The 18,501-nt window shown below is 38.1% G+C and overlaps 1 protein-coding gene across 6 annotated transcripts in view; it reads left to right on the forward strand.

Annotated features, from left to right (window-relative positions):
• The window catches only part of FN1 (fibronectin 1), an 84,561-nt gene extending 66,409 nt beyond the window's left edge, over window positions 1-18,152 (forward strand). For 2 of the 6 annotated variants that reach the window (XM_043994680.1, XM_043994677.1), the window contains 11 exons: window positions 710-886; window positions 2,420-2,509; window positions 3,027-3,206; window positions 5,481-5,570; window positions 6,470-6,930; window positions 8,812-8,950; window positions 10,715-10,879; window positions 13,458-13,583; window positions 14,140-14,246; window positions 16,124-16,231; window positions 17,356-18,152. In XM_043994680.1, the coding sequence (XP_043850615.1) occupies window positions 710-886; window positions 2,420-2,509; window positions 3,027-3,206; window positions 5,481-5,570; window positions 6,470-6,930; window positions 8,812-8,950; window positions 10,715-10,879; window positions 13,458-13,583; window positions 14,140-14,246; window positions 16,124-16,231; window positions 17,356-17,439 (1,727 nt within the window). In that variant the 3' untranslated portion in view covers window positions 17,440-18,152. The remainder of the gene's footprint in view (window positions 1-709; window positions 887-2,419; window positions 2,510-3,026; window positions 3,207-5,480; window positions 5,571-6,469; window positions 6,931-8,811; window positions 8,951-10,714; window positions 10,880-13,457; window positions 13,584-14,139; window positions 14,247-16,123; window positions 16,232-17,355) is intronic. The other 4 variants (XM_043994681.1, XM_043994678.1, XM_043994682.1 and 1 more) reach the window with 2 other exon arrangements.
• Window positions 18,153-18,501: the final 349 nt, after the last annotated feature.

The raw sequence follows: 18,501 nt of genomic DNA on the forward strand, positions 1-18,501 counted from the left end.
TTTCTTTCCCAACATCCCACCCCCCAAAAAAACCTCATTGGCATATACAGTAAAGTCCCTTGATAATGCTGCAGAAACTTATCTGATAGGATACTTATTATAAGAGACTTTTGTTCTAGTAATATGGTTGGGGGGGGCTGGTAACTGGGCCTGGAAACACAGATGTTTTAATCCCTGGCATATCCAAAACTACAAGTGCTTGATTTGGTTTCTCTTGGTAGCTCTGATTATAACTAGCTTTGAGACCTTAGGCAAGTAATTGAATCCCAACCATGACTCCATTTTTTCATCTGTATAATCAGGGCAAGTACTTATCTCATAGGATTGTTAAAAGAATCAAGTGAGATGTGTGGAATTTGGAAAAAAATAAAAGCAGTATACCAACATTTGATATTAGTATTAATAATTATTCATTATTCTCTTGGATATAACATTAATAATAATGGAACACTGTCATAATAGCAAGACTCAGAAATGCTGGTGTTCATTTCCCAAGTTAGTACTAATTTCCCTGTTAAAATGACTAGATGTTAACATCACAATCATAAGGAGGTCAACATTGTGCTCCTAAGAATCTAGTCTTTATAATACTGATATTTATATGTGGTAAGGAATTATAAGATGGGCTTTAAAAAAAAAAACAACTCCAAATTATCATTTCTGTGGACATGAAAGCTACTAACAACTCACCAACTTTGATATCATGTAGATGTCAGTCCTCCACGTCGGGCCCGAGTGACAGATGCCACAGAAACTACCATCACCATTAACTGGAGAACCAAGACAGAGACTATCACAGGCTTCCAGGTTGATGCCATCCCATCCAATGGTCAGAGTCCTGTTCAGAGAACCATCAGCCCTGAAGTCAGAAGCTACACCATCACTGGTGAGGATTAAGGGTTCTTGCCTTTCTCTGGTTAAAACAATAACCTAAGAATAGCTTATTTGAGAAAACAAAAGAGACTTCATATGTCTAGAACTCCCTGTTTCTAGATCTGTTCTCTAAGATGCTCTTCAAGATGGAGTTTCCTAAGTAGCCAAGTGTTTGTGAAACTGGAAAAGAAGGAAGGTAGTTTTAACCTCTAATCAATAAGGCATTGATTGGCATTGCTTATTAATCGATATTATTCTGAGAGGCAGCCTAATGCAGGGGATGGAGAGCCATCCAGGGAGTCAGGAAGACCTAGATTCATGTCTGCCCTGAGGCACTGGCTGTGTGACCCTGCACAAATCACAACCTCTAAGTTCTGTGATGTTTAAAATCTACATTGTGGTCGCCTTAAATTAAAAAGCTTCAATACCAGTCTTTGGGTATTAAACATTTATTAAAAGCATACAGGTATTCACATGGAGTTCAGAAAATTAAGAAAAAGAAAGCCTACCTAGTCTAGAGTTCCAGCCTGGTCTGGTTCCTCCTCAAGTTCTCCGCCACCAGCCTGTCCTTACACACTGCTTCAAGCTGATTGGTTGGTGTCCTCCAAATTCATTGGTTCACTGAACTTGAAGGTGTTCTCAAGTTAAGTTCAAAGTCTAGCTTCTGAGAACCATACCTTCTTAAGGGCTGGCCAGGTGTGATTACAATCTAGTTAACTTTGAAGTAGACTAATCAGCGGTCAATCATTCTCACTTGAGTCAATCAGTTTAGATTAATCTCCAGGTGGGTTTTTGAGTATCTGCAAAATCCCATTATTTTATCACAGTTCCATAGATAATTTTCTAAAATGATGAGTTGCAGAGCAATTAATGACCTTCATTGTAGAAGAAATCCCCTCACTGGGATTTCCCTGTACCAATGAAGATCATAGTCTGGACCAAAAGAAGCAAAATTCTGTGATTCTATTTCATTGTTATCTTTAGAATTATTAGTTCAAAATTCAATTATTTTCTTCATTATGGGTTTTTCTATCCTGACCACAAAATCACGTCCTCCAAAAGACTGTTTGTTTTTTTTAATATTGATCATAAGAAGGGAACTAAACCTGAAGATTCGGTTATTTTCTAACCTCATCCCTTCCTTCTAAGAAGCATGCCACTCTAAAAACAGAAAGGAGCTAATTGCTAATATGTAGTCAGCATTAATAGAGTCAACACTACAAATAAAGACATGGAACTTAAACAAGAGAGCAAATATTTGTCCAGAGAAAGCTGAGGAAGTGAGGTCACTTCTAGCTCTAAAATTCTGATTCTTTCTTGGGGGGAGCACTTAAATATTAACCCCATGAGAAGGATCCCCTCAAAAGAGATTTGGGTTTTTATTTTTCCTGTTTGTGAAAAATGATTACCCAATTTAAAATGGACCTGCTATGTGATCATTTACTTGTTTAAGGAAAAGAGAATGACAGAATTCACCCAATCAAAGGAAGTTTTGTTTTTCATTATAATGTAAGAACAGAAACATTTTTTAAAATTCCAATTCCAGGTTTACAACCAGGCACTGATTACAAGATCCACCTCTACACCCTAAATGACAATGCCCGAAGCTCACCCGTAGTGATTGATGCTTCAACTGGTAAGCATTAAAAAATATAAAATTAAAAAAAAAAATGGAATAATCCCTTATTTTGTACTGAACTTTAGAGTGATATGCATATATCTACATTTATCTACATGTAAAATTAATGAACCATAATATGTCCATAACAGCTTGTTACTCCTTCTATATACCCTTCTGATCTTTGATTGTTCATCCATCTCTACTCTAGAGAATATTTTTTCTTTTCTCACATTCAGAGTTAGTAGGCAAACTATTTCTCTGATTCAATTTTCTTCTGGTTCAAAACTTTCTAGTTTTCCCATTTGTTTTTATGTAGTAAATAATGTGAAATTTGGAGATGGTGGTACTGAGAGGGTGGATAATTTTTTTGTATTTTTTTATTATCATGTATCCTTCATTTCCTTAATTATTTATGGAAAAGTCCACTATCAATCCTTTGATTATGGTTAGGTAAATGGATATGAGAAGGTGACTCCATTTTCATTCAATGGCTATTCATTTTCTTTTTCACTCCAACTTTGATTTCTTTCAGCCATTGATGCACCATCCAACCTGCGGTTCCTCACGACCACACCTAACTCGCTGCTGGTTTCATGGCAGCCACCCAGAGCTCGGATCACTGGCTACATCATCAAGTATGAGAAACCTGGGTCAGTTCCCCGAGAGGTGGTTCCTCGACCTCGTCCTGGGGTCACAGAGGCCACTATCACTGGTATGTCTCTTCTCCAGTGGGAATTCTCTGCCTCACACCCTAATACATAGATAGCAAACTTTTAGACATTTCCTTGCAGATATATTAGGGAGGGACCTTTAGTGACATTATTCTTCTGGGACATTGATGATAGGAACTACAGGGTACAGAAGTCACTATCTAGTATCTTCTAACAATCCTCTGCATCTAATCACAAGGGCAGCCCTAGAGACTGAGGCCATCTTTTTCTATTGTGCCAAATAGTGATGAATTAAGTCAGAAGCAGCCATGTCATTTCCATCAAAATGGCAACAATTGGATTTTTTTCTTTTTTTTTAACAATTGGATTTTTTTTTAAGTGAGGCAATTGGAGTTAAGTGACTTGCCCAGGGTCACACAGCTAGTAAGTGCCAAGTGTCTGAGGCCGGATTTGAACTCAGGTATTCCTGACTCCAGGGCCGGTGCTTTATCCACTGCACCACCTAGCCACCCCGGATTTATTTATTTATAAGGAATTGGATTTTTTAAAAGCAAATTCATTATAGTAACCTAAAACAATCTTTTGACTCCCAGTTGAGGGGATTTTCAAGTTCACTTGGCTTAATATCTTCATATTGCTATATGAGTTTGGACTAAATGATCTCTATGATTCCTCAAACACAGTGGTTCCATGGATAATTATGGTAAAATGTAGATATATCACCCAGAAATTTATTTCAATACCTACCCACAAAACATTCTTTCTCCCTCAACTAGTGATCTAACATGACTACTAAAAGACAGATAGATGCCAATGGCATTACTGTATTTTTCAATCTGGGCATTGGTTCCATCCACTTACTCTGCATAGATAGTGTATGTATCCAGGTCTTTACATGTTGTTTTCCCCATTAAAATGTGCATCCCTTTAGAACAACGATTGTAGTGGGAGGAGGGTTTGCTTTCTTTGTATCCCCAGACCTTATCACTGTACCTAGCACATAGTAAGCATTTTATAAATGCTTGTTGACTTACCCACTAGTTCTGAATAATTGAGGCATAGGGACCAACACAAATATCAGTTTGTGGCCATGAAGAGAATGGTTCTTTGGATACCCAATGTGCTTCATTCTAAAACCTCTGGATGAAGGGAATGAAATAGAGAAGCAGTATATTACATATTCTCTCCATGACTATTAAGTTTTGTTCTCTCAAGCAATAAACCTTTTTTGAGGAATTGAAGTTTTTATTACACTATGATCTGAGTATCATCTTTGATAGTCAAGAACATGAGGTACTAATCAATGGGACTCTAAATTGAGGCTCTGCACATTGAGAAAATCAGTTGAACCTTTAGAGTAGCATTACACTGGATTCTTCCCATATCGCAAACACCAATGTTGGGAAATGATCTGATATAAATTAGCTGGTCTTTTGTTAAATGTAAGCTCATAAGGGGTGAAGCCAAGATGGTGGAAGAAAGGCAGTTACTTGCCTGAGTTCTCCCCAAGACCCCGCCAAATGCTTTCGAATAAATGTAAGATCATAGCGCTAAAGCTGGAAGTAAACTTAGAAGCCATGCAGTCCAATGTGTTCATTTTTTTTCTTTTACATATGAAGAAATTTATGCCAAGGGAAATTAAGTGACTTGCCCAAGGTAGTAATTGGAAGAAGTCAGTTTTGAACTGATGAAAGATCCAGTTCTCTCTCAACTGTACCATGCATTATTGACAAACCAAAAATGAATGGCCACCTTAGAACCCCTTACATTTATTTATAATTAAATCCTCTAATTTCTACAGAGATTAATCAAGAACTTCTGTGAAGTTCAGGTTTTATGGGGTTTTTTATTCAAATATGTCCCGTGGAAAAGAAAATATGCAAAGATGCCCTGATATTCCTCCAAGTAGGAGTATTAAATTAGTGCTTCACTAACAATCATTTGAAAACAGCTCCTCTGCTCTGTGGGACATTTGCTATACCAGGTGTTTTACAAAAGAATTGAATTATAGTTTTTGTCATTGAGGAGTTGACAGTATAGTTAGGGTTATTATCCAACTAGGGAGGTGCTAGCCTTCCCCATAATGGCATGGCCAAATTAGGTAATATATGGAGGGCTTTACAAATTTAACCCCCCCACACACACACAACCAAGTAAAGGTTAGCTGTTATCATTACTGTGTGTCACTGAGTACACAAGCCTGCCTAAATTCCATTTGAAATTCTTGTAGTAAAGCAGATATCACACTGAAAGGTTTGTTTTCATGAAAAAAAAAATTTAGAGGAGATAACCTGATTGTTTTGTTCTTTCATCAGGTCTAGAACCAGGTACTGAGTACACCATCTATGTCATTGCCTTGAAGAATAATCAAAAGAGTGAACCACTGATTGGAAGAAAAAAGACAGGTAAAGAATGCATTGGTTGTCAAGAGAAATTCTAACCAAGACTAAAAGTGAATGATCATGTTGGCAGTTGGCAGAAAGACTGCATCTAACTCACTATTTTTTAACAGCATAACTTTGATCTTTTTCCCTCTCAGTAACAGCAGTTGTTCAACATACATTACAGGTCTTTTTTTTTCACCTTTACAGCAGGAAGTATAAAAGAATTTTGTATTGACTGTAAAAACAAAATCAAACAAAATCTCAAAGTAGCTGGGTTCTTTAAAGCCCAGTATCAAATTTTAAAATGTTAAAGAAATGAATACTGCCAAATCTTTATTCTTTTTTCACCCTCTGAAGCCCTGATGCTGAAGAATGTTTGATTCTCTAGTTTGTTTTATATGAACAAAATGTTTCATTTATGTTTAACTGAGAATTTTTTTTTCTTTTTAAAAATTGACTTAAACATATTTATCTAGCATACTATTCAAATCCTTGGAAAATCATGGGATTCAATAAGCTAAACCACCCTCATTCTCATCCATTATATATTGACATGAATAGCCTGAAATTATATCTTTTCAGATATAAAAATATGATGCATATTATGGTCCCATTCCTTATATTTCTAAATTTGAGAAGAGGTAGCTTCTTTGGGGTGCAGGGGCTCATAGCTTTGTCTAAATGGGATGAAGAATTCATACTAACACTTTTTCTTTCTAAGCTATAAAGGAACCTTTAGGAAAATCATGAAGATTTCTCCTTGGGAAAGTGTGCTGTAATTCTGAAAGTTGCTAATTTATGAGTGGCTTTGATCAGATTGGAAATTTCTAATTATTGCTTGAATTGGTAATGACTAATGCTGCTTTTTTTTTTGTTTTCGAGAGCTTGATATGCTTTGCTTCTAACCTCTCTTTGGCTAGATGAGCTTCCCCAACTGGTAACCCTGCCACACCCTAATGGACCAGAGATCTTGGATGTTCCCTCCACAGTTCAAAAGACCCCTTTCATCACAAATCCTGGGTATGACAATGGAAATGGTATACAGCTTCCAGGCACTACCGGCCAACAACCTAGTGTTGGGCAGCAAATGATCTTTGAGGAACATGGCTTTAGGCGGACTACACCACCCACAGCAGCAACCCCCATAAGGCATAGGCCAAGACCATACCCACCGAATGTAGATGAGGAGATTCAGATTGCTAACATCCCCAGAGGGGATGCAGATCATCTTCCATATCCTCATGTTCTTGGGCTCAATCCAAATGCCTCTACAGGACAAGAAGCTCTGTCTCAGACTACCATCTCTTGGACACCATTCCAGGAAAGTTCTGAATATATCATTTCATGCCATCCCATTGGCATTGATGAAGAACCTTTACAGGTAAATCGATTATTCTCTTGTCATCTGCACTGTGAGACTAAAGAAGGTATATGCCGTGTGATTTAACCATAGCTTAGTTGACTTCTTGTCAGGAGATCGAATTCCAAATGGCTTCATTCACAGAAGCTTCTGGGAAGATGGCATGGTTAAAATTGGGCCCTAGGGGGCAGCTAGGTGGCACAGTGGATAAAGCACCAGCCCTGGATTCAGGAGTACCTGAGTTCAAATCTGGCCTCAGATACTTGACACTTACTAGCTGTGTGACCCTGGGCAAGTCACTTAACCCCATTGCTCCACCAAAAAAAAAAAAATCAAGCCCTGTTCCAAGTCTAATCCCATTGTGGCTTCCCAGCATTGGATTGTTAGTCTTAAATGAAGAGTGGGAACAAAACCCTGATGAGCTTTTGAAGCCCCACAAGCTAAATTTGTGTAATTCTTCTATCTCTAAGAGTCTTGATTGACAGAGTGTTTAAAACCCTATAATTCTGTCTAAATTTAGTTATTCAAGAATGTGTAAAAGACAATCTCTGCAGGTTCCCATTGAGACATCAATAAGAAAGAAATGACAAACCTTGACATCATTCCCGGGTGTATTATCAAAGTTATTATGCAAAAGCAGCTTGAGGAGCTGTTATATGTGACTGCTGTAGTGCCAAAAACTTCCCTTGCCTATAGCTTAGTTTTTTTGGCATCCATTTAGATCTGCTCTTGTCCTTTTCCCCAGCTGAAAGGATTGTTTCCCTCCCCAAATTGTCCTAGAATACTTTAATCTCCTTTGCCTTATATTTATTGATGTCCGTGTCCTCTCTCCCTAACAGGATATAAGCCTTTTTTTGTGGGGCAATGAGGGTTAAGTGACTTGCCCAGGGTCACACAGCTAGTGTCAAGTGTCTGAGCCTGGATTTGAATTCAGGTCCTCCCGAATCCAAGGCCGGTGCTTTACCCACTGTGCCACCTAGCTGCCCCAATATAAGCCCTTTATGGGCAGGACTGTGATATTTTTATCTTTGTACTCCCGCCCCACCTCCACCCAGTTCCTAATATGGTGTCGGACATAATAGAGGCTTAATAAGTTTTACTGAATTTTATTGACACACACTTTGAGAGTTAGGAGTGTGAGGAGGTGGGCTTGTAAGAATACATAGAAATGTTGCAACCCACACTCAGTATCAGATGCTGAGAACCATTGCCCCTTTAGGGCCAAGAGATGTGGGGCTGTGCTAATGTGGCCCGTGCCTTCTTTCTCGTTTTGCTAAACAACCTTTGGTAGCGGGATCACGGACCCTACTGTCTATAATATTTTGAAGAGTGATAGTTTCAAGTAGCTATTTATTGTTTCCTCTGTTAGTTAGGAGCTAGCTCTTCGAGAACAAAGACTGCCTTTTGCCTTTCTTTGTATCCCCATCACTTAGCACAGTGTCTGGAACACTTAATAAATTTTTATTGATTGACTGGATGACTACTTGAAATATACTTTTGGCAAAGCACCTTGGTAAGGCAAAAGGGAGAGAAATGATGGGGTGTTGCCCCAAAAAAGATAGCAGGTTCCAGTGGAGACAGAACTAATTCTAGACTCAGAAGACCTGGGTCCAAATTCTTCCACTCATGTTTGCTGAGTGTCCATGGGCAAGTCACTTAACTTAGCTTGGCCTCAGTTTACTCATCTGTAAACTAAGCAGGTTGAACTAACTGGCCTCTAAGATCCCTCTAGTTCTGTCATGCCATGACCCCTTCTCAGCACTGCCCCATCCCAGGCCCTTCCATTCCCCATCTTCCTTTGTTTATGTTCTGAGGGTTGAGTGACTATCCCATTAGGCAAGTCCATGTCTATTCCTTTCTATAATGCTTTTCCCCCCACCTTGGATTTACTGATAATTACAGTTCAGAGTTCCTGGAACTTCAGCTAGTGCCACATTGACTGGCCTTACCAGAGGGGCTACCTACAACATCATAGTGGAGGCACTGAAAAACCGGAGGAGACACAAAGTTCGGGAAGAGATGGTCACAGTGGGCAACTCTGGTATGTCACACAGCATGTAGTCAGAGTCCTTCCCTTTGATCAGTACCAGGTATATTCTTTCCAAAGACTTTGGGGGGGGAAAAAAAAAACCTTTTGAGTGTCAGTATCCACATGGATTAGGTTGAATTGGGGTGAAGAACTTTTTCCTTTCAAGTGGATAAATTAACTTTAGTTTGATGATGTTTTATCTGCAAATGGCCTCTTTAGGAATACAATAAATATATAAAACATCATTTCTAAGATACCTTCCTTCTAAGTGGTCTTAAGTTACCTGTGGGATGCTTTCCTCATTTTCAGAAGCAAGGCTCTAGAGTTTACTGTAATTGAACAGATCTGAATTATTTGTGCCTAGTACAAAATGCAGCTCCCCTCTTTCTCTCTAATGTGTGCTGTTTTCTCTTAGAGTAGTTTTATTTCTGTTCTGATTATATCAGCAAGACTATCCCAATTAGCTGTTGATGGGTTCAGCACTTCTCTGTATTGCCCCCTAATCTCTCTTTTAACAAGCCTCTCTTCACAACAGAAGGCTAGACACAAGACCAGGAATATTCAGAATGGAGAATCCTGAATCTTCTAATCATTAGGATTTTCTGTATTATACAACTGAGAATGCCAAGTTAACAAATCTGTCAAGGAGTTGTGGTTTACTGAAGGCCAGTTTCTAAACTCTACTCCATTTCCTCATCTAATGAATGAGGGTACACCTTCAGAAGTCATCCATACTGCCTATGAATTAAATTGTTGGAGATTTCTGAAAAAACAAATTATAATTTTGTGGGTCTAGTTTATCTGAAGAGTATACACAATACTTATCTAATGCCTAATATTTATCCCCAGTAGAGTTGTCTACCAGAAAGAAGTTTCCAGAGATATAAAGGTCTCTTGAAAATCATTATGGGCCTATCATTTTCTGAGATTTGTTCCCCAAACTATGAACATGAGAGAATTTTAACTCCTGGCTGTTTTGAGAAAATTGGAGTCATTATTGATAGTCCCAGATTACTTCAGTTCCTTTTCCAATGTCTTCAGCCCAGTAGCCGCAGCCTGGGTTTGAGCCAACTTTCCCTGGCTTTGAGAATTTTCAGACTTTCTAGCTTATGCCAAAAACTCAATTTTTTCCAGGGTGATGTCTTTTTAAATACTAGGCACTTCAAATAACCATTGCCTTTTGATTCATTTCTTGTGAAAAGAACCATAGCTTCCCCAATTTGAATCTAAAATCATAATGTTTTTTTCATACTTAGTGGAGAATAACTTGGAATATATTTTTGTTTGCATCCATCACTTTAGCTTAAGCTTTTAAGGAGATTCAGGACTGGGCTAACAATCAGACTCAATGTTATTACCTTTGCCTGAGTCTCTCAGATTCCATTTCCTTTTATTTGGGACAGCTTCTTTTGTTAGCCACCATAGCATTAAAGGGCTCAATAGTGTTCTTACCATGATTTATTCAAAATTGAGACTTATCATGCTAAGGATGTAATTTTACTAAAATAGATTCTACATTCTATATTTTCTAACCTGGTCGTTCAAATTTGTGACCACTAAAAATGGAAAGGTATTATGGCTCCTTTGGAAAAACTGTCTGTGCTTATCTTTGCCAAATCCAAAGAACATGACTGGAAGTTAATACTGCATTAGAAGTAAGAATAAAAACTAATTGGTACTATTCAGATTATGGTGCTTGATTATGCATCTATTCTTCAGTGGTTTGAAAAACACCCATAACTCATCTCTTTTTATTCCCTTTTTCTCCCTGAACAGTTAATGAAGGATTGAACCAACCTACAGATGACACATGTTTTGATCCATTCACTGTCTCTCACTATTCCATCGGAGAGGAATGGGAGCGATTATCTGACTCTGGCTTTAAACTCTGGTGCCAATGCTTAGGTTTTGGCAGCGGTCATTTCAGATGTGATTCATCTAGTGAGTAGCCTGCTTTGTCCATCCATTCATCCATCTATCTATCCATTCATCCATTCCTACAGATCTCATGCATTAGCGCTAATGGGCAAAGTAAGCATGTTTGGCAAACATTGACAGTTCCAAACATGGAGCAAACAAATTAGCTCAAAGCAATATTTTGCATCATTAAAGGATGGGAAATATTGCTTGTTGAATACTGCAATAAATCAAGGGGTCACATGTGGATGTCATTATTTATCAGAGATTAGTTGGTAATGATCATAACTTTTTTTTTCTCCTCCTGGTACACAAACAATTAAAGAAGTTCAACTCTTGATTAGCAACACTAATGGAAGAGAGAATAATTTATAGAGTTGTTTGTTGTGACAGTCTTTTCCTCAGTTGGACTCACTTAATTTTCACAGTAACCTTGTAAGGTGGAAGAGTACAAGTATGAAGGTGGGAAGAGATTGAGAAATATAGCTGTCATTTAAGATAATCATATCAGAAGCATTTGAGGCTCACATCAGGATTTCCCAGGACATTACTTCTACTTAGATTTTTAGAAGACCTTATCACTGCTGAAGAATGTTTAATTTTTTTTTTTTTTTTGTAGGCAATGGGGGTTAAGTGACTTGCCCAGGGTCACACAGCTAGTAAGTGTCAAGTGTCTGAGGCCGGATCCGAACTCAGGGACTCCTGAATCCAGGGCCGGTGCTTTAACCACTGCACCATCTAGCTGCCCCCAGAATGTTTAATTTTTATGCTTGCTTCAATAGATGAAGGATTACTCTGATGACTCAATAAATGGTCTTTGAGAGTTGCAGTAATCAAATTTCATTACACCAGGGTCAGCCAGTCCATGCACTTTTCAAACTTAGGTAGTCTAAGTTCAGGAAGCCATCATACAAACCATCTGTGATCTCATATGTAAAGTCTCTCTAGCTTGGTGTGGTACCTGTCAGAGTTAATGTTTCACAGTCATTGTCTTGTAAGTTCCAGGGTTGATGCATAATGTTGCCGCTGCTCCATAGAACCACTGGAGGGGAACTGTCACAAGGGTTAATTTTTGTAATTTTTAATTATTATACAGAGTGGACAGACTTCTGATCAAAATATATAGATGAAGTTATCCACTCTTTCTATAATTGTAAAAAGAACTTGTTTAAAAGCTTACCACACCACATCAGCTACAAATACAACTAAAACATGTTTGAGCCAGCTAAGTTTTAAAAATTAATCTTCACAGCAATTTATTTTAATATAAATGAGATGATTTAATTTAGATTTTCACAGTCTGAAAAACAAAAAAGTAGCATAGCTATAAGTGTTAATGATGTATAGGTATGGGGAAAACTCAGGAATGTGGAAGCAACTAATTATTTAGTTTAGTTTTTTTTAAATGTTGTAAATATTCTACTTTTAAGTTTTGCTACCTGAGCCCTTAGATTTAAAGATGACACATTCTATATATTCTCAGATCATCTTTAGTTGCCCCTAAAATATTCTTTGGTCAAATGCCTTAACTGTTCAATAGTCTTCTCTTAAAAATTTAAGGATCAGCACAAAGGATCTGGAGTCAGGAGTACTTGAGTTCAAGTTTGATCCCAGACACATACTAGCTGTGTGATCCTGGGCAAGTCACTTAACTGCTTGCCTCTGTTCCTCATCTATAAAATGAGCTGGAGAAGGAAATGGCAAATCGCTCCTTTTTTTTTGTCAACAAAACCCCAAATGGAGTCACAAAGAGTTGTACAGGACTGAAACAGCTCAACAACAGCCAAAGTTTAAGAATCAGCAGGAAAGACCTACTAGAGCTGAGTAAACTAAAAAGTCTACTGTGCTATGCTGTCTTTTGAAGCATGTTTTTGGTATAATATAAGCCTCATGGGTTATAAGCAAATATAAGCATCTTAGAGTGTTATAATGAAATATGTATGAGTACCTCTAAACATAGTTTTCAGAAAAAGACTTTAATTTGCAGATGTTACCAATGGATTTTATATTTCTGTTACATAGGTTTTAAGTGTTTTTTCTTTCCTTCCCATTATGTGAAATTGATTGTAACTTACAGAATCCTGAAAATACCAGATCTAGCTTTGTTTCTCATTTCATCCAACTTTAATCTAGAATTCCAAGAAGAAACATTCATCTATCATATGTTCCTTGAACCCTATAAGTAGGCACCCAAATGATAATCATTGACTAATGTTTTGTTTTCCAAACTACCAATAATGGAATGAAATGGATCCCATCAAATGAAAAATTTACATATTTTTAAATCCCACAAAATGATGACTTTAGCAAGGTCCTGATTAGTGTAGAGAATAAAGCCCCTGAAGTGGTGACATATGTTTAACTTCACACTATTTGAAGTTGTAATTATGTAAGATATGGTCATTGATTCTAACCCAATGGAAATATGCAACATGAATTCAAATAATGGGACCACTTCAGGGGATTCATTATCCACACTAATTGGGACCAAGGTGTAATCACAGACTTCCTCATGATTCTTTCTTTCTCCCTGTGATTTTTTTTCCTCTTCTGAGAATCAATCACAAATAATACTCACCTTTTCTTGCTCACATCTGTTCAGAATGGTGCCATGACAATGGTGTGAACTACAAGATTGGCGACAAGTGGGATCGCCAAGGAGAGAATGGACAGATGATGAGCTGCACGTGTCTTGGAAATGGAAAAGGAGAATTCAAGTGTGATCCCCGTACGTAACAGATTGTTTTTAGTACCATGTTAAGCACTCCCACTTTTCAGAGCTGGGCTATAAATGCCACCACTCTCTCATTCATTGGAAAGAATGGGAATTTTCGGTCTCCTCGGGGGAGGGACTAACATGCTTGTTAATCTTGTAATTTAAGAAGGGGCAGACAAGCTTCAGAAATGGGAAATGATTTGAAGTTATTGTGAGGCTCTTTAACCCTTGTTTGCACTGAGTGCTTTGAACATATATATAGTGCCATGTTCTGTGGAAGACTTGTTGTCTTATTGGTTTTTGTATTTGCCTTCTTAAAATGACTTCCACCTTACCATCTATTTAATCCCATTTAATTAGAAGATTCATTTTTTGGAAGGTGGTTGTCTGTAAAGCAGCTTAGCCTCATAGAACTTATTAAAAAGCCCCATGTGGAAGTCCCATTCTCAGGTAGAAAGAAGTCAGAGTTGAATCAGATGAAAGGTAACTCCTTGAACTGAGTCTTGCTTATACTTCTGCCTTGTTTTTTTTGTTTTTGTTTTTGTTTTTTTTAAAAAAAAAAAAACAGATGAGGCCACATGTTATGATGATGGTAAGACATACCATGTAGGAGAACAGTGGCAAAAAGAGTATCTTGGGGCCATCTGCTCTTGCACGTGTTTTGGTGGACAGCAGGTATGTCTGAGTATCATGCTCCTGACTATTCAAATAAGAAGTAAAGGGTGGGGTAGCTAGGTGGCACAGTGGATAGAGCACCAGTCCTGGATTCAGGAGGACCTGAGTTCAAATCCAGCCTCAGACACTTAACACTTATTAGCTGTGTGACTCTGGGCAAGTCACTTAACCCCAATTGCCTCACCAAAAAAAAAAAAAAAGAAGAAGAAGTAAGGGAGTATCTTTGGGGGCAAATGATGGAGGCAAGAAAATCCTTTATCACTCAATGAAAAAGTATTTATTGGGCAACGGTCACATCTCTGCCCCTGTGTTAAGAGCGATGGGGAATGCACAAGATACAGTAAGGAGCAGCTAAGTGGCACAGTGGATAGAGCACCAGCCCTGGATTCAGGAGGACCTGAGTTCAAATCGGCCTCAGACACTTAACACTTACTAGCTGTGTAACCCTGGGCAAGTCACTCAACCCCAATTGCCCCGCAAAAAAAAAAAAAAAAGATACAGTAGATATGGTTGCTGTTCTCAAGAAGATTATAATCCAGTTATAGTGAACAACAATAACCCCCCATCCCCCCAAAATGCAGGAAATAGAATAAATTTAAAAGGAAGAGGTCAATGTTGTGGAAGTGATTAGAAGTACAAGAGGATCTCAGAGATGGAGAGAGGACTATGGATTCTAAGGGATATCCAATAGCCACATTTAACCAAATCTCATCATTTCTGTTTCCACAACATAGCTCAAAGACATTCTCCTCCCTAGTCACATAGCCACCAGCCTCTTTCAAGCCCTCTTCACCCCCTATTGCAATAGCCTCTGATGTAGTCTTCCTGTCCCCCTCCCCATCTCCCCACTCCAGTCTCTCTTCCAAACTGCTACCAGTCATTTTCCAGGTGTGGTCATATTACTCTCACCCTCTTCCTAATAGACCCAACCAGCTCCCTCGTCCCTCTAGGATCTAATAGAAAGCTCTGATTTTAAGGCATTTGAAGCTCCTTACAACCCAGCCCCTTCCTGTCTTTCCGGTCCTCTTTTCATAACCAGACCTTCTGGCCTATTCTGAATCTCGCAGCCTTTGGACTGGCCGTCCCCTCTTAGTAGAGTGCACACCCTCCTCCTCTCCCCTTCTCGTAATCCCTCATTGCTTTGAGCTTTCCCTTCTACGTGATACCTTCACTGATCCCTGATAGCTTCATGCCCAAGCTCCTTTATATTCCTTTCGTATATATGTACACGTGGGGAGACCTGCTGGTCCCCCTGTTAGAATAAAAGCTTATTCAGAGTAGGCTCTGTTCACATTCGGTTTTATATCTACAGTGCCTTGAACATAGATAGCACTTAATAAATATCTGCTGAATTGGCTTAGGTTGAATCAACAAAGTTAGCGCCATAGGAGGAGTTAACTGGCCTGGGTTCTAGTCCAGGCCCTGCCATTAATTGGCTGCATGTTCTTAAGCAAGTTATAGCACCTCTTTTGGTCTCAGTTTCTTTGTAAAATTAAACAAGTTGCCCCGGGTGAACTCTAAAAAGTTCCTTTTGTGACCTAGTTGTGAGAGGTTTCTTGAAGGAGGTGAGGCTTGAATTGAAAGCTGAAAAAATGGATAGAATTTGGATAGTAAGAACAGAGAAGACTATTCTAGGAAGGGGAGGAAAACCATGAGCACAGAGATGTCACTGAGGATCTGTAAGGCCTTTGCCTGATGCCAAGCTTCCTTGTAAGAAAACAAGAGCCTACGTGAAGCATTAATATTGAGGTTCCTCAAAACCTTAACTTTTTTAACACTGGCCCTGAATCCCAGACCTTGGAGCAGACTTACTGCATCTTGGTGTTCTTATCACCATCCAAAATCCCCTCTTGATGCTAGTATCTCTGCTTGGACAGGGCTGGCGTTGTGACAACTGCCGAAGGCCTGGCGTGGAGCAGGCACCTGAAGGCTCAGCAGGCCACTCATACACGCAGTTTTCTCAGAGATATCAGAGCACAAATACTGTGAGTATACAGTCCCCATGCCTTTTCTCCTAGGAAAAGTTTTTGTCTATATGATTCTTCCTTATTACTATTACTATTTATCATATATACTATTTATTATTTTATCATAATATATTACTATTTATTATCTTACTGTCATGTATACTATTTATTTTATTTGTTATATCATTATTATATCTAATTATGTCATTACTATTATTTATTGTTATATTACTAACATATATGCTGTTATTATGTTATATTATTATAAGATATCACTATTATATATTATCATATTATGATTATTATTTTATATTACTTATATATTATATTATATTGTTATAATTATTCATTATTATATTACTATCACATCTAATATTCTAATAATATATTACTAATGTTTTTTACTATTATTATTTCTTATATCACTATTAGATATGCTGTTTATTATTTTATTTATTATTTCACATTACTATTATATTATTGCTATTTCTTATCATATTAATATTATATATACTATTATTTTATAAAAATATACATAATAGTATTAATTAAAAAAATATACATAATAGTAATATATTATTACTATTACTTAGTAGACTAGGTGTCGGAAAGGGGGAGGAGTAGAGAAAGGGGGAAAGAGGAAATTTTACATCTTGAAGTCCTGGGTTTAGTCCCTGGGTGTAAAACTTATTAGTTTCCTGACCATGTAAAAATCACTCATCCTCCCTCAGCTTTTGATCTACATCTGTGAAATGGGCTAACATTACTTGCACTACTTGCTTCACAGGGTAGCTGTAAGAAAGTGCCTTGTAAACCTTAACTCTAGGATGTGAGTCATTTGCTACATGACCACAGTCCCCGCCTTACTCTACTGTAAATATGCAGACCCCAGAGCTATCCCCTCATGGTGTGTGTTTGTATGATTCTTCCTTATAACCATCACTCTCTCTATGAATGAGTAAAACACCTTTGATTTTAAAGGAGTGCATCGGAGTAGAGTGTACCATAGTCTATAACATAAATTCAAGGAAAGTGTAATTCAGTTCAGTAGCTGATTGCCTGTTGTGTACTCTTTCACCTCTGTCAGCTTTTGGTATTGGTTACTAAGCTTTTTTTTTTTTTTCTCCTCTCCCTTCAAACAGAATGTCAACTGCCCAATTGAGTGTTTCATGCCTCTAGATGTACAGGCAGACGTAGAAAATGGACGAGATTCCCGAGAAAAGTAATATTCTACAGCCCTGAAAGAGCAAGCAACTTTCCACTGAGACACCGTCCAAACTCGAGTGATGCTAGCGAATCCATGTTTCAAAGTAAATGTTCAAAAGCCTCTTGCTCTAGAGCAACTTCCCCGGCTTAAGCTCAGCTCACAGCTTCTACAAGCATCACCCTGGGAGTGTTTTTAAGACTTTTCTCATTTATGATGGGCAGCAGGGCATCCTCAGGTCTGCCCCCTAGTGTTCTTGTACCGCTCAGTATTTTAGATGCCTAGATTTTGACTCCTGATTTGGTTAGGTCGATTATAGGGAAGCATCTGGAACCAACCAAAATGCTGTGAATGGAAATGACATACTGAAATTTAGAAATAGGAAAGTCACCAAACACTTCTGCTGTCCCTTAACTGTGTGGCCTGCGATCCTGGAGGCCCTGCATCTTCCCTGTCACTGTGATATTTAAAATATGCACAGTCCTAATTTTGTTTCCTAAATGATTCTAGTAATTTCCTAGCAATAGCTCTATCTTACCTGTTATTTATCAATTTCCCCCCCAGGGTTTTTTTTTTAAATATGGAAAAAGAAAATTGTATGGGAGACACTTAGTACGCAGTTGACAAGAGGAATTTGATGTAATGATGGTTGGTGATTATTTTTTTATACTGTAAGTGCCAAAGCTTTACTACTGTGGAAAGATAACTCTTTTAATAAAAGATTTACAAACCAGAGCTATGTGGTCTCGGGTTCTTCTTTCTACCAGTAAATTAAAGAGAAAGCGCGAGTATTTCTCTTTCAACTAAGGTGCCTTGAAAGTAACTTTGATGACTTTAGCATAGTTGCCTCAATGGGGAATTCAAGACTAATAGATTTCCATGGTCTAATGGTAAGAGGCCAGACCTGGAGTCAGGATAGAAAGCTGTTGTAGACTATTACCTGAACCTCTTTTGAGGAGGGAGGAGGATCCAAATCTGAAAATTCGGCCGTATATAGAAACTCACCCTACCAATATAGAACAGTAACTAAGCCATTTGAGAGTTTAAGTCCCTGAACAATTCAGTGACTTTCTAAGGTCACAAG

Source organism: Dromiciops gliroides, chromosome 3 (assembly GCF_019393635.1).
Source record: "Dromiciops gliroides isolate mDroGli1 chromosome 3, mDroGli1.pri, whole genome shotgun sequence".
NCBI lineage: Eukaryota > Metazoa > Chordata > Mammalia > Microbiotheria > Microbiotheriidae > Dromiciops > Dromiciops gliroides.